Source organism: Penicillium psychrosexuale (assembly GCF_028828465.1).
Source record: "Penicillium psychrosexuale strain IBT 29551 chromosome Unknown utg000004l, whole genome shotgun sequence".
NCBI classification, from domain to species: domain Eukaryota; kingdom Fungi; phylum Ascomycota; class Eurotiomycetes; order Eurotiales; family Aspergillaceae; genus Penicillium; species Penicillium psychrosexuale.
Window position 1 is genome coordinate 313504 of NW_026643189.1, and position 12561 is coordinate 326064.

The window sequence follows — 12561 nt, forward strand, 5'->3', positions numbered from 1 at the left end:
TGGAGCCCGTCAGTAAATACTATATTCCTCGATCTGTTGGGGAGATTTCCCTGTTTGAGATCCAGAATAAGCTTAAATATACTTAAATAACCTTGGAATGAACGATCAACCGTTTTAGATACCGAGTACCTATACGGAGTATATATACACGTAGTGTTGCTAAAAGGGTCTATACTTGAAAACGTGGGGGAGTGAAATACGGGTCCCCAGTCCCCAACCCACTTCTCCCCATAAAAGCTCCATCTGCCCCAAAGCCTGGATCCTCGGAGTTGATGCGATGAATTTCAATGTTTGATCCTATTTTAGTTATTCAAACTCATGAACGTCAGGTATGTTATATTCCGTCTTCGCTTTATTCTTTAAATATGGTATGTTCACCTAGACTGTAAGGTGATTACAGTATATGTTATATAAAACACAAGGATCGCCTCGTCCCATGACCGATTGCTCCCGAACGGGGATGGCGTGGCTATTTCCGGCATAGCGGTCAAAGGGGGGGAAACTGACTCCGATGTTTTCGCATCAGAACATTACCTTACACAAATACATCGTGAGATTTCCAAAAGTTTCGGAAATGTAAACTGTGCTAGAAAGAGTGGCGTAGTACAAGCGAAGGAAATCACGAGGCCTTATCGACTCCCCTCCTCCCCAACTTTTCTCCCTTGAACACTTCACACATACTTTTTGCTCCCCTATTAGCCTGGAACATTGGCCACCGTTGATTTCCCTCCTAATGAAGCTTTCGCCATTTGACACCTTCCCTACTTCATCCGTCCGATCCTCGTCCTCCCTGAACCTTAGGATCCAAGATCCGCGCCGAGAATCCCCCGACGCGCTCAAGCTGAAGCTGGGAGTGTGCAGGTACCCAATGGGTCGAGGCCACGGATAATTATTGGCTCGCCATGAGCCTCCCTTCTCCCAAGAAGAAAAACGGCGGCATTCCTTCTGTTCCCAGACAAATCCGCTTTGTTGCCACAGATGGGCAGCCCCAAACCAAGCGCCGCCGCGTTAATGCCGCGTAAGTGGGCCTCATTGAGTTCACGGACATAATTTCGAGGACCAAGACACTGACGTCACTTTTGTTTTATTCAGTTGTTTAACATGTCGTCGGCGCAAGATTCGATGTTCCGGTGAACAACCAGGTAGGATGGACGGGGCGTCTCGATTGTGGATATCTCGCTGACGGGTATATGGGTTAAGTGTGTAAGACTTGCTCCGACTACAAGCATACCTGCCTCGGATATACCGAGTCGACCGCACACCGGCGAACACAGTCCGACTCCGCATCTCGAGCGCCGCGCCTTTCCGCACCGAATGAATTGACAAGTCAGCGTGCTGCCCGGGCAGTCGAAAGCAGCTCCCCCGAACCAGTGCCAGCAACGATAGCCAAGCCCTCTGCGGATAAGCCGACGAAACCGCCCGGATCAAAGGAAGTTTCCTCCTGGGATACTTCTGCGAACAAGGACCTGGATACACATGCTGTTGGGGACAGTCCGGCGAGTGGTCGTACCTCTGTGAGCTCGGGGGGTCGCACGCACGTCCCGTATTTTCGATACTTCGGCCCTACTGCGATTGTACCGGGGTTTAAACAAATGGTTGTGCAAGTCCGAGGTTCTCGCAAGAGTAACCCGTCCACGTCCTCAGAGTCTCTCTCTCCTCTTAGGAGCCCTAAACTGTCCGACATTCACACAAGACCCCTGGCCATTGCCGCGGATAATCGGGACAGCCGCGATGCGAATATCCCATTTTATGACCGAGATGATGCACTTCCGGTTTCGAATATTGTATCCCATTTGTGCGAGCTCTTCTTTGCCCACCTGGGCTGCAGCTTTCCTTTCCTACAGCGAGAGAGATTTCTCCAGGACCTCAAAGAGAAAAAGGTCGACACCATGTTGGTAGATGCAGTGTGTTCGTTAGCTGCGAGATTCTCAATACACCCATCACTTGATCCTCCACAGGCTCCTCCTATCGATCGTTCGCAGCCGCCACTCGACGATAAAAAGTGGGACCGTGGCCTGCCATTTGGTCATCGCGCGATGAGCGGTCTCGTGGATTCACTGCCATGTCCAACCCTTTCTGCCGTCCAAGCCTGCTTATTACTCGCTTATGAACAATTCGGATCAAATCACGACAGTGGACTGTGGATGTACCTTGGAATATCCATTCGCATGGCACAGGACCTTGGACTGCAGAAGTTACAAGGCCTCAAACATAATTATGGCAAGACCGGCGTCACACCGAGTGAAGTGATGACAGGTCACGCTGGGAAACTAAGAGAGGAACAGTATGATGATCTGGATATGCATCTGACACCCAAGACTACCTCACAGACTTTGGTCGAGGAACGTGCCCGGGAGCGCGAACGGGTAGACTCATTCTGGAGCATCTTTTTCCTAGACAGAGTCATCTCTTCGGGTACCGGGAGGCCAGTGACACTGCGCGATGAGGATATTGAACTCTGCTTCCCTCTTCAATCTGAATCTCAGCTACCAAATGGGTGGCCCGCGCCTTTCCCACCACTTATTCGGATCATTCATCTGTACGGTCGGGTGACCGACCTCATTAATGGCATCCAGGATGTCAACCTCGTCACACCTGACACGTTGAAGATGTTGGCCGGGATGGAAAGCGACCTGACCGGCATCTATCAACACTTGTCCCCCAGACTTCATTTCAACGCAGCCAACTTTCAGGCCTATGTCAAAGCCAAGGAGGGGACTAATTTCATTCTTCTCCATTTTTGGTTCCATACTCTCATTGTTCTCCTTCACCAACCGACGTTGTTGAACTCATTTGGTGGATCAATCCAACATCTCTACCCGAATAGTCGTGAGTTGTCGATGTCATCTGCCAAAACTATTGCCGATATCTTATCCTTCTCGGAACTTGTCGATGGGAAAAGCTTTATTGGGAACCCTTTCACGAGTCAGCCGATGTACATTGCGGCGTGCGCATTCCTCATGGAAAGTGCTTACTATGCGTCTTCATCCTCGGGAGCTGAGTCGCACCAACCTCAGCCACTGTTGGCGAATCAGTCTAGTGGGTTCGTGATGCCTGCTATAGAGTCATCGAACGGGACAGAACGGAAGTCTATGGCGAAGCATATCCTGCTTGCTTCTGCCGCCAAAGAGAATTATCAGCGGTGTTATAAGGCTTTGAAAGCACTCAATACATATTGGGAAGGCACTGGGTATATTTTGACAGTGCTGGATCAGAAGGCTAAGGGGATTGTCGACCCTCTCCTTTACGCCGTGGAGGATATGGAAATTACACAGGGTATCGCCCCTGGGCAAGCGCTTGGGCCAGGAGCTTGGTGTGCGGGCAATGCCCCGACGGATTCTGTCTTTGATCCAGAACGACCAGCCGGGGTCGCGGATATCTCATCTGAGGGAAAATGGTCACCACACATCGATCCAAGTCAAGGTTTGTGAGATTCGTTGATATTCATGATAAACATAGCACTAACAACTTATGTTCTGACAGCTATCGGATGGGCACTCACAGGAGCAACAAATTCTTCACAGCCTAACTTGAGTCTACTCTATCAGATGTCCACGACCGAGGCCGAGACTTCGCCCAATAGACCAACATACTCGTCGCAGTACAGTCACAGCTACCCAGTCCTACCGACGAATGCCAGCGAAGGGCCAAGCTCTTCATATCCGCAATCTACTGCACCCGCCAGGACTCACGAAGAAATGACACCCTCACTCAAGACAAATGCTAAATACCCCAATGTTCATGCCAGAACAACTAGCACCGACCCTTCTTATTACATGGGCATGAATTCAACCTATCCCGAATCAAACATGCGGACAACACGCCCCGTACAGACAACACAATCTACTTTTCCCGGGATGCTACCCCCCGGGCTCCCAACTTCACATATGGATACCCAGCCATCCGCATATAATTACTCGATACCCCAAGCCACATCCGATCTCCAGCCGGGAATGGACGATGCCAACGGGATGATGATCGGGAGTCATGAGGTCGATATGAACTCCATTAACCAGCAAGACTCTTTGCCGTTCGTTAACGGCGAGATCCTTCCGTGGTTGGAATACCTCCCTCAGGATGTCCTAAGTTTCTTCGGCGACCATCAAAATTATCCGCTTATGAGTCCTGATGATGTGTCACGGCCTCCGTAATGTTCTTTTCGTATATATTTATCTGCTTGGGGCGATTTGCATTCGCCTTTGTTCCAGCGATTAGCTTCTGCTTTTGTTTATATATTTCCGACCGAGATGGGGTTTTTTTGGCGTCATGTTGGATGATATCCTTGATCCCTGTTTTGGTTGTGTATGTTCAAACCGGCATGTTTGACTTGGAGGAGTTGGGTTCAAGTCCATTTCCAATAGACTAAAAAAAGGTTTCTTGCAAATTTATTTCTTTGAGATCATAACAGAGGTATAAACCCACGATAACCTTGGAAGTTCCACGTTCAATACAACTTACGATGTACTCGAGTAGTATATTGTGTGGCTTGACGATCGACATGTCAGTGGTTGCCCGGAACAACGGGGCGGTGAGCGGCTGTCAACACACGTTGGAGTGTCTTGAATTTCGCGTTCACACAAAGGGAATATGTGGAATTTGGTTTTACCAAGTCCGTAAGTCCTTTTGTTATTACAGGCAGCACTCGAAAGTCTCAGAACCCAGCCTCCCGCCACCCATATATGAGAATCTCATGGCGCAGTTGAATAACGACAGTAAACAAAACATCGATTGCACAGAGATCCTAAGCCCACAACCATTTACTCCTCCAAGCAAAGGCTTCCTTATATCCTCCCTCGAGTCCACCAACGTGCCGGTGCCCTCCCTTGCCGATAATGCCCAGATGTCCTCCACCCAAGACCATGAATACAACTCCTCTTCTTCATCCCGTCATTCAACAAGCGACGTCTTCGGCCGTGAAATGGACGATGAGCTAGACCAACTGAAATCCAGAGCCTCGAGTCGCTCGTCACTAGCTTCGACCCCAGCCTCCGTCCTCATCCACCCAGTCGACAGAATGAATAAAATGCCAGAGATGGACATCAACGAAAAGATAGCCGGCTACAGAATGGAGGAGTCCGAGTTCGGCGACTTCAATGACAACCCCGCTAACAACCGCACCATCCGGCAGCGCGAAGCCGCCTTCCGAAAACCGAGTTCCGTCCGGGCGATGCAAATGCACACAGAAGACGAAGCCGATGACGACGATTATATAACGCCCCCGCGACGACGACAAGGTCTCCGGTCACGGTCACCCGGCCCCTCCCCACTGAGGCGATCACCGTATTACTCGCCAAATGCACCGAAACAGCCGAAGCCCAAGAGGGAGGCTCCCCTCGTGCTGCTGCACTGCACCTTGCTCCCGCCGTCCATCCCAGTACCTGGAGCATCGGACCCGAGGAACCAGGATATCCTGGAAGAAGAGCTACCGGCGCAATACTGGAGGCGCTGGCGGCGGCTGCAAGACCGGGTGGGATCGAGCGTGCTGCGCGATCGTGGCGTGCTGATCTCGCACCCGGAGGACCTGTACGATATCCTGGAGGAGCGGCTGTTGGAGAGTCTTGAGTTGAAACGACCACGTCTTCAGAACGGGCACTTCGTGGGACAGGACGACAATGACTCTAGCTCTGGCTCCGATGGGGAATTCTCGGATATCGGAGAGAGCGAGACGGACGGCGAGCAGGGGGATGAGTGTCCCGACTGTGGGAAGCATGTGCAGCATGGAGATAGTAATCGTAAATGGGAGATTCAGGTGTTTGCCGCGAATGGATTGATGCGCGCTGGGGCGTGGGCTGCTGCGTGGCGCGATATGGAGAAGGTTGATGTCGAGGTCGGGCTTTGGTTGCCCTCTGATATTCGCGATAATTTGGAGAGGAGGCTTGCAGAGAAGCAGATGGCAGTTGTGGAGCAGGCGAATAGTCAGATACCGCAGATGTCGCCGTCGGTTGATGGTAGGCAGCAGGTCCCACCGGAGTTTTTGCAGTCGCCTAGGCAGGGCCATGCCCGCATGGTCAGTGATACGGGGTCTTTCACGACGTCTGATGATATGACTTTCAGGCAGGCTTTCCCTGAAGCTGGAGCCCGTCTCGACCATACACCTGAGCTTGGACTGGAGAAGAAGGAACATGAACCTGCTCTTTCGACCCTCCTCATCAATTACATCCGTGTTCTGGCGGCCGATAAGCGCAACCTTGCCCTGCTTCTTCTCAGTGTCCTTGTGGTTTTTCTTGCTATCGGTTCCCGTCAGCAGCAAGTCCACGTCTACTCCCATTTCTCACAAGGCTCGGCTCATGAGATCCTGCCCTCCTCGGCTGTGCCGAATCTGAGTGTGGCTCCATCTCTGATTCCTTCTGTCTCTATACCGAATTCCGATTTTTCGACGTCTGATTTAGTGGAGTCTGCTTCTCTGATTGTTGACTCTCTTGATTCTCATGCTCAGGCTCAAGTTGAGGAGGATGAAAATCCTTCTTCTTTGTCTGATGTCCCCGTTGAGTTTTCTGTGCCTTTCGAGCTCATGGAGCCTACCCGGACTACGCAACTTCCCCTTGGGGGCGACCCAGAGACTCCTTTGGATGACACTGTGGACTCTACTGCTATGCCTTTAGAGTCCTCTCCTTCTTCCACTGACCCTATCGAGTCTCCCGTTTTGTTGGATGAGACTGCCCAGTCTGATAATCATGGCGAAGAAGAAGAGCACGAAAAAGACGAAAAAACAGATTGATCCACTTTCTCAACCTTACGACCACGACAGGAACGATATCAGGCGATATATTTGGCATTTTGATGATTTTTACAATGTTCCTCTCCATTTTGATGTCTTTTGCTGATTTAGCCATAGCCATAGCCCCTCGTTAGTTCAGCTTTATGATTCTCCTTATATTAGCGAACCTCATCTGGTTTTTCAGATTTATAAATTGTATGTTCGTTCAAGAATATCGGCCGTAAACGCTTTTTTTAGAACGACATGATCCAGTTGGATCGATAGTAGATGTCTTTCTTTAGATGTCTTTTCCTGGATATCTTTTCCTGGGTGACATAAAATGCCTTAAATCTTTTTATGAAACAATGCCAAGTCTAGACTTTGATATCTCCACTTTGCCCCCAGGTCCTCCCGCTCGCTTAGTGATCGTCCCTCTCCAATAGATTAGCTATTTGACAGACATTGGATATCAGATCTGTGGATTATGCATAGAACGTGTGGATACAATGCACGAAACCTTCAAACTGGTTCTTCCATGTAACCTGTGTCCACATCTTATTCTAAAGGCGACCTGTCCTTACAATGCGGGGCAATCTCTACTTGTTACATCCCACAATGTACACTAGAAAGCAGAAAGCCAGAAAGCAAAACGGAAAACTGATTCAAGGCTCGATATTATTGATTATCGATTAAAGGTAAGGTTAGTTGAACGAGTTCGATTTTGTATTGGGCAGGTTCAAGTGTCACTGGCCCAGCGAATTTATCCGTCAACCCAGCATAAGTCACAACCTTCGTAAAAAAGTGCTAATCACGTCCAGACCTTCGTAAGCTTCGTGACAGGAACATCTAGTAGCCGCCGCCGTAACCACCTTGGCCGCCTTGCTGGCCACCGTAACCGCCCTGACCACCACCGTAACCGCCCTGACCACCGCCGTAGCCACCCTGGCCACCACCGTAGCCTCCGTTGCCGCCACCACGGTAACCGCCGCCGCCGAAGCCGCCGCGACCACCACCGCCACCGGCAGCGCGCTCAGTAGCCTTGTCAACACGGATCTGGCGACCGTCGAACCTGAAAGAAGTGGTTGTTAGTAGATGTTTTGACGGGAGGAAGAGATCGTTCATGTCGCGCTGGAACAGGCGACGCCCATGATGCGCGACTGTTCCAGCAGGACTTGACCAGTCGCTTAAAGTAGAGAGGAGGAGAGTGAGAGATGAGATTAGCTTGCTTACTCCTGGTTGTTCATGGCGTTCATAGCGGCAGTAGCCTCATCGTCGGTAGAGAAACGAACGAAACCGAATCCACGGCTGCGACCAGTATCACGGTCCTTGACGACGGTCTAGAAAGAAAATGGACATTAGAGTTGGGCAATCAGTGATGGAAGTCAGAGCGACTCACAGCATCCTCAACAACGCCGAATTCCTCGAAGCGCTGGCGCAGACTGTTGTCGTCTGTGTTCCAGGAAAGACCGCTAGAAAATGATGGTCAGCAGGCGCATGATATATCTTCACTAGGGTCAGTCTTACCCAATGAAAAGCTTCGACATTTTGATGGAAATGGGGTGGAGAGAGATCGAGAGAGAGGGGGGAAGGGTGTTAGTGTGAAGAGGGGCACAGCCGAGCCTGATCTTAAATACAACCCGGGACGGAACAACATCACCCCACAGATTCCTGATTCCTCGTTTTTCAGGCGCGTTTTTTGTTTTGTTTTGTTTTGTTTTGATTTTGCGATTTGGCTGTTTGACGTGCATTTGGCTTGGATTATTGCGTCTGTGAGACCTGACTTATGTATACTTGTTTGGGTAATTTGTTTACCTGTATTGTCGCTTTGTCATACATAGTGGACCCGTCTCCCCACGCTGTCAGGAGTCTAGATTCCTACTTGCACCTCATACAACAGACGTATGCAACAATGGCACCATTTGAAATAATATCCAGTGTGGATGTTGTAGAACAAGTAACCAAGAGCAAAAGTACCATATTGAAAACTATATTTAGAATCCTCCTTCCTATGTGTTCTCGTTATGAGGTCATATCATCCCATTTAGATCACCCCACCCCCGGACCTTCTATATAAAATCTTCTTTCTCCTCCACCCAACCTTGATTCTACAACCAACTTACAACTCATACTCTCAACTCCTCATCTCAACTCCTCATCTCAACTCCTCATCTCAACTCCTCATCTCAACTCCTCATCTCAACTCAATCATCAACATGCCTGTCATTGAAATCACCAGGTAAGTCTCTCCCTTACACAAACAAACACAAACACAAACTAATACCCCACAGCAAAGCCGAGTTCCTACAAAAGATCCTCGGCTCACCAGACCCCGTCGTCCTCGACTGCTACGCCGAATGGTGCTCACACTGCAAAGCCATCGAACCGAAAATTGAAGAATTGAGCAACCTCTACACCCAAGTGAAATTCTACCAGGTGGATGTCGACAAAATCGAGGACGTTGGCCAGGAGCTAGGTGTGCGGGCTAAGCCGACATTCATGCTATTTAAGGACGGAGAGAAGATCACAGAGATTGTCGGGGCTCACTTGCCTGCTGTTGAGCAGGGGATCAAAACTCATCTTCTTTGAGGTGGTTCTTTTTTTATCCACCGAGGTACTTGTGCTTGTGGGATACATGCCTCCAGTCATCTGCTAAGCTGGTCTTGTTATAATGTTGGCATGTCATCGATCAGACAGCTGCTTATCTGATCCTGTTTTAATGGATACGGCTCTTTTATCAAAGAGGGATTCTCAACTATGGTTTCATTCTAGAGTGCATTCATACAGATATTGCTCGAACATTCGGCGTCTCATTATCCCGTGTACAACCACTCAATACACTGTGCAACCTACATCAAATACCTCAGTAAACATCACACCAATGGCGTCAGAAAGCCCACCTATATACTTCCCTCAAATCTATCCCATATACCTCATCTAAACACTAGAACCCAGCAGCAATAGAATAATTCGCCGGGATAACAGGCCAAGCATCAACCCCATCCAACATCGCCAAGACCATGCCCCCACTCTGATGAACCTGAATATGACAATGCAACAAGAACGCCCCAGGATTAACAACATGATACCGGATAGCCGTCCAACTCAAGCCCGTGACAGCCGGAAGCGTATGGAAAGTATCCCGATACTGGGGCGTCTGCAGATTAAAGCTACCAGGAACAGCCTGTACCGCTTCCGCGACCGAGCCCCAACCAAAAGTACCATTCCCCTGACCGATAATGAAATGCTTATTCGAATGCTTGTGGATCGGATGCGGGGGCTGTAGGATGGTATCCGTCTGAAGAATCAAGTCGATCCAGGTATTATTCTTCGTTCGGATGATCAAGTCGCTGGGAATAGAGTTCTGGTTGAAGAGCAACGGCTGTGCTTCCTCGAGCTCGAGGCCATAGCTGGAATTACCGAGTCTCCAGCGGTAGGCGACGCCGACTTGGTTGATGTGCAAGAAGAAGGTTTGCGCGATATTGTTTGACGGGACGAGCGCTGGGAACGGGACGACGATGGACTCGTTCAGGAAGACGGTGTCTGTCCTGGCGGCTGCGTTGTTGATTTGGATCCACGGGTTGGATGGCCGGGTTAGCTGCGACACGCCTTGGTAGCGCATTATTGCTGTCGTGTTGAGGAACTGGTTTATACTGGCGCTGACCATGCGCACGGTGTAGTCTCCGGCTGGCTGGGTGAGGGGGACCAGAACCGAGTATCGGTTTGAGTTCGGGACGGTGACTGCGTTGACTTTGAGGGGCTCGATGTATCGTCCGTCTATGGCGTATACCCACATGTCGTGTTCGTCGACTGAGAAGGTAAGCTCTAGTAGGCCGGCTGTGCTAATGAGATCCCAGCTGACGTATTGATTGGCTGCATTGACAGTAAATAATTCTTGGGGACCTTGTGATGGTACGCAGCCTTCGAACATAGTTGGGGGGATGGCGGCGTAGTTGTGTGGGAAGTTGAACACCGTTTCAGTGATATTGGGAGGGAAGCATCTAGTGATAAAGTTAGTCTTTGCCGGGATCATTGAAGAACTCATTAGACAACCACTCACGCCATATCTGTTAGTCTCAGATCACCACCCAAGCTCGTTTTCTGAACGAGTGTCGTCAAGGCATCAATCTCAGCGCGTGGCAGACAAGTGATGGACCCTTTGCCATTGATGAGTAAAGCATTGGCACAGAATGCGTCTGTGCCAGAGGCAATCTCGGCAGCCCAGATCTCCTCGGACGTGAGGACACGCCATTCCGAAAGCAAGATGGGGGAGGTCACGCTCTCCGCGCGACTCATAGCCCTCAACTGAGCGGGATCAGTTGTGATAAGACTGAATGGCTTTTGCACCGAGGCGGCAGGGGTGATATAGATCGGTCCGTAAAGCCCGTCTTCGAGAGAGCCACGGTGATGGGCATGATACCAGTAGGCCCCGTACTCGGTTGCGGTCCATTTATACAGGAACGAAGTGTCCGGTGTGATGGATCTCTGAGAGACACCTGGGACTCCATCAGACCAAGGAGTGCCCAGCTGTTCAATTCCTATAGAATCAGTTAGTATGGATATGCAAATCAGCTCAAGCTATTGGAAGAGCTTACCATGGAAGTGTATAGTTGTATTGAACGGGCAGCGGTTATCAACGAGAAACTCAACATTGTCCCCCTGGTTGATCCGCAGAGGGGGACCAGGAAACTGCCCGTTTGTCGAAATCACTTGCCTAGACACTCCTGCGACAGTTCTGTTCGACCATGTCAAGGTAACCGGAAAGAACACTGTAGCCGCATGTGTCCATTGGACGAGGCATAGAGCCCAAAGGCACAGGCTGAACTTCATATCTAAAGATGAAACTAGACTGGGAATTTGTATCAATCGAACGGCCTGTTCTTGATGTTCCATGCTTTTTATGGGATTCCCGCCCTTTTATGCCGGCCCAGGGAGAGTCATAGAGCATTGAGTGAGCATATGCATCTCGCAGCTCTCATGTGGGTCTATCACATCAGATGCAGGATTCTCATGGGCGAGTCTTCCTTGCGAGCTCGTATAGGCGCAAAGAAATGGAATAAGCCATCCACTTCTGTCGGGAACTAATCTAACCTCTCGGGGAATAGGCGGAGGCGAAGTTCATCCGAGAATTAGTAGATTGATCTTGGGTCTTGAAGCCTGTTTCGCAGCTAAGCCAATGATTAAAGGCTAAGTTAGGTTGCAATCTTCGATCTGAAGCAAGGCACGCGATTGGGAACAGCTGGCTGACTCGTGGCGAATGAAGAACTCAAAGTTCAAGATACCCCGGTAGTCCCAAACAGTAGCTTGGCGGTGCTGCAGGGATGAATCTGTGATGAAGGTGTTGGCACCTGCTTATGTGTAAGCATAGCCCTAAGCGGGCAGATTCAAGACAGGGATCCTTTGGGATTTGGCACGTTGCTGGTGTGGTGTATCCGGGACGAATGGCGCATGCTGGGCGCAAAGTTTCCACAGCCGTGGGAGAGTCTGACTTGGGGTCAGAGTTTCGGTAATCTACATGTTACACGGATGGGAATGGATATCACTGGACTCATCAAAGAACTGCCGGTCTCGGTCGTCATCGCACTATGAGTCAACCAGTCATAAATCAGATTTCATCGAAAAAGAGTCGGTGTAATCCTCATCCCGACTTACCATGGAGCCACGTGCTGAAACTGAATCAAGGTACGCAATTTTCAGGATGAAACGAAAGCCTTAGGTGAGGGAGGTTATACAAGGGAGATGGGGGCAGTTGGATTCCAAATTGAACCACCCGCCACAAGGGTGACGTGTGGAAGCTGCCTGGATGCAGCTGATATCTAAAACAGGAGAAGAAATTGGAAAACGCCAATTGATTTGTGATATCTCGA

At 49.9% G+C, this 12561-nt stretch overlaps 5 protein-coding genes across 5 annotated transcripts; 3 read left to right on the forward strand and 2 right to left on the reverse strand.

Moving 5' to 3' along the window:
- Positions 1-902: 902 nt before the first annotated feature.
- N7518_005922 (fungal specific transcription factor domain-containing protein) lies at positions 903-4151 on the forward strand (the record flags this gene model as incomplete). Its single annotated transcript, XM_057186849.1, has 4 exons — positions 903-1018; positions 1118-1142; positions 1209-3423; positions 3484-4151. 4 exons carry the CDS (start codon positions 903-905, stop codon positions 4149-4151), a joined length of 3024 nt encoding a protein of 1007 aa, XP_057038552.1.
- A 539-nt stretch (positions 4152-4690) lies between these two features.
- On the forward strand, positions 4691-6718 carry N7518_005923 (uncharacterized protein; the record flags this gene model as incomplete). The annotated part of the gene is made up of 1 exon (XM_057186850.1): positions 4691-6718. The coding sequence occupies one exon, from the start codon at positions 4691-4693 to the stop codon at positions 6716-6718; it is 2028 nt and encodes a 675-aa protein (XP_057038553.1).
- Positions 6719-7543: 825 nt separating this feature from the next.
- N7518_005924 (RNA recognition motif domain-containing protein) lies at positions 7544-8241 on the reverse strand (the record flags this gene model as incomplete). The annotated part of the gene is made up of 4 exons (XM_057186851.1): positions 7544-7766; positions 7928-8034; positions 8094-8166; positions 8222-8241. The coding sequence occupies 4 exons, from the start codon at positions 8239-8241 to the stop codon at positions 7544-7546; spliced, it is 423 nt and encodes a 140-aa protein (XP_057038554.1).
- A 669-nt stretch (positions 8242-8910) lies between these two features.
- Positions 8911-9283, forward strand: N7518_005925 (thioredoxin family protein; the record flags this gene model as incomplete). The annotated part of the gene is made up of 2 exons (XM_057186852.1): positions 8911-8933; positions 8986-9283. The coding sequence occupies 2 exons, from the start codon at positions 8911-8913 to the stop codon at positions 9281-9283; spliced, it is 321 nt and encodes a 106-aa protein (XP_057038555.1).
- Positions 9284-9638: 355 nt separating this feature from the next.
- On the reverse strand, positions 9639-11524 carry N7518_005926 (multicopper oxidase; the record flags this gene model as incomplete). Its single annotated transcript, XM_057186853.1, has 3 exons — positions 9639-10695; positions 10755-11232; positions 11290-11524. 3 exons carry the CDS (start codon positions 11522-11524, stop codon positions 9639-9641), a joined length of 1770 nt encoding a protein of 589 aa, XP_057038556.1.
- Between the last annotated feature and the right edge of the window lie 1037 nt (positions 11525-12561).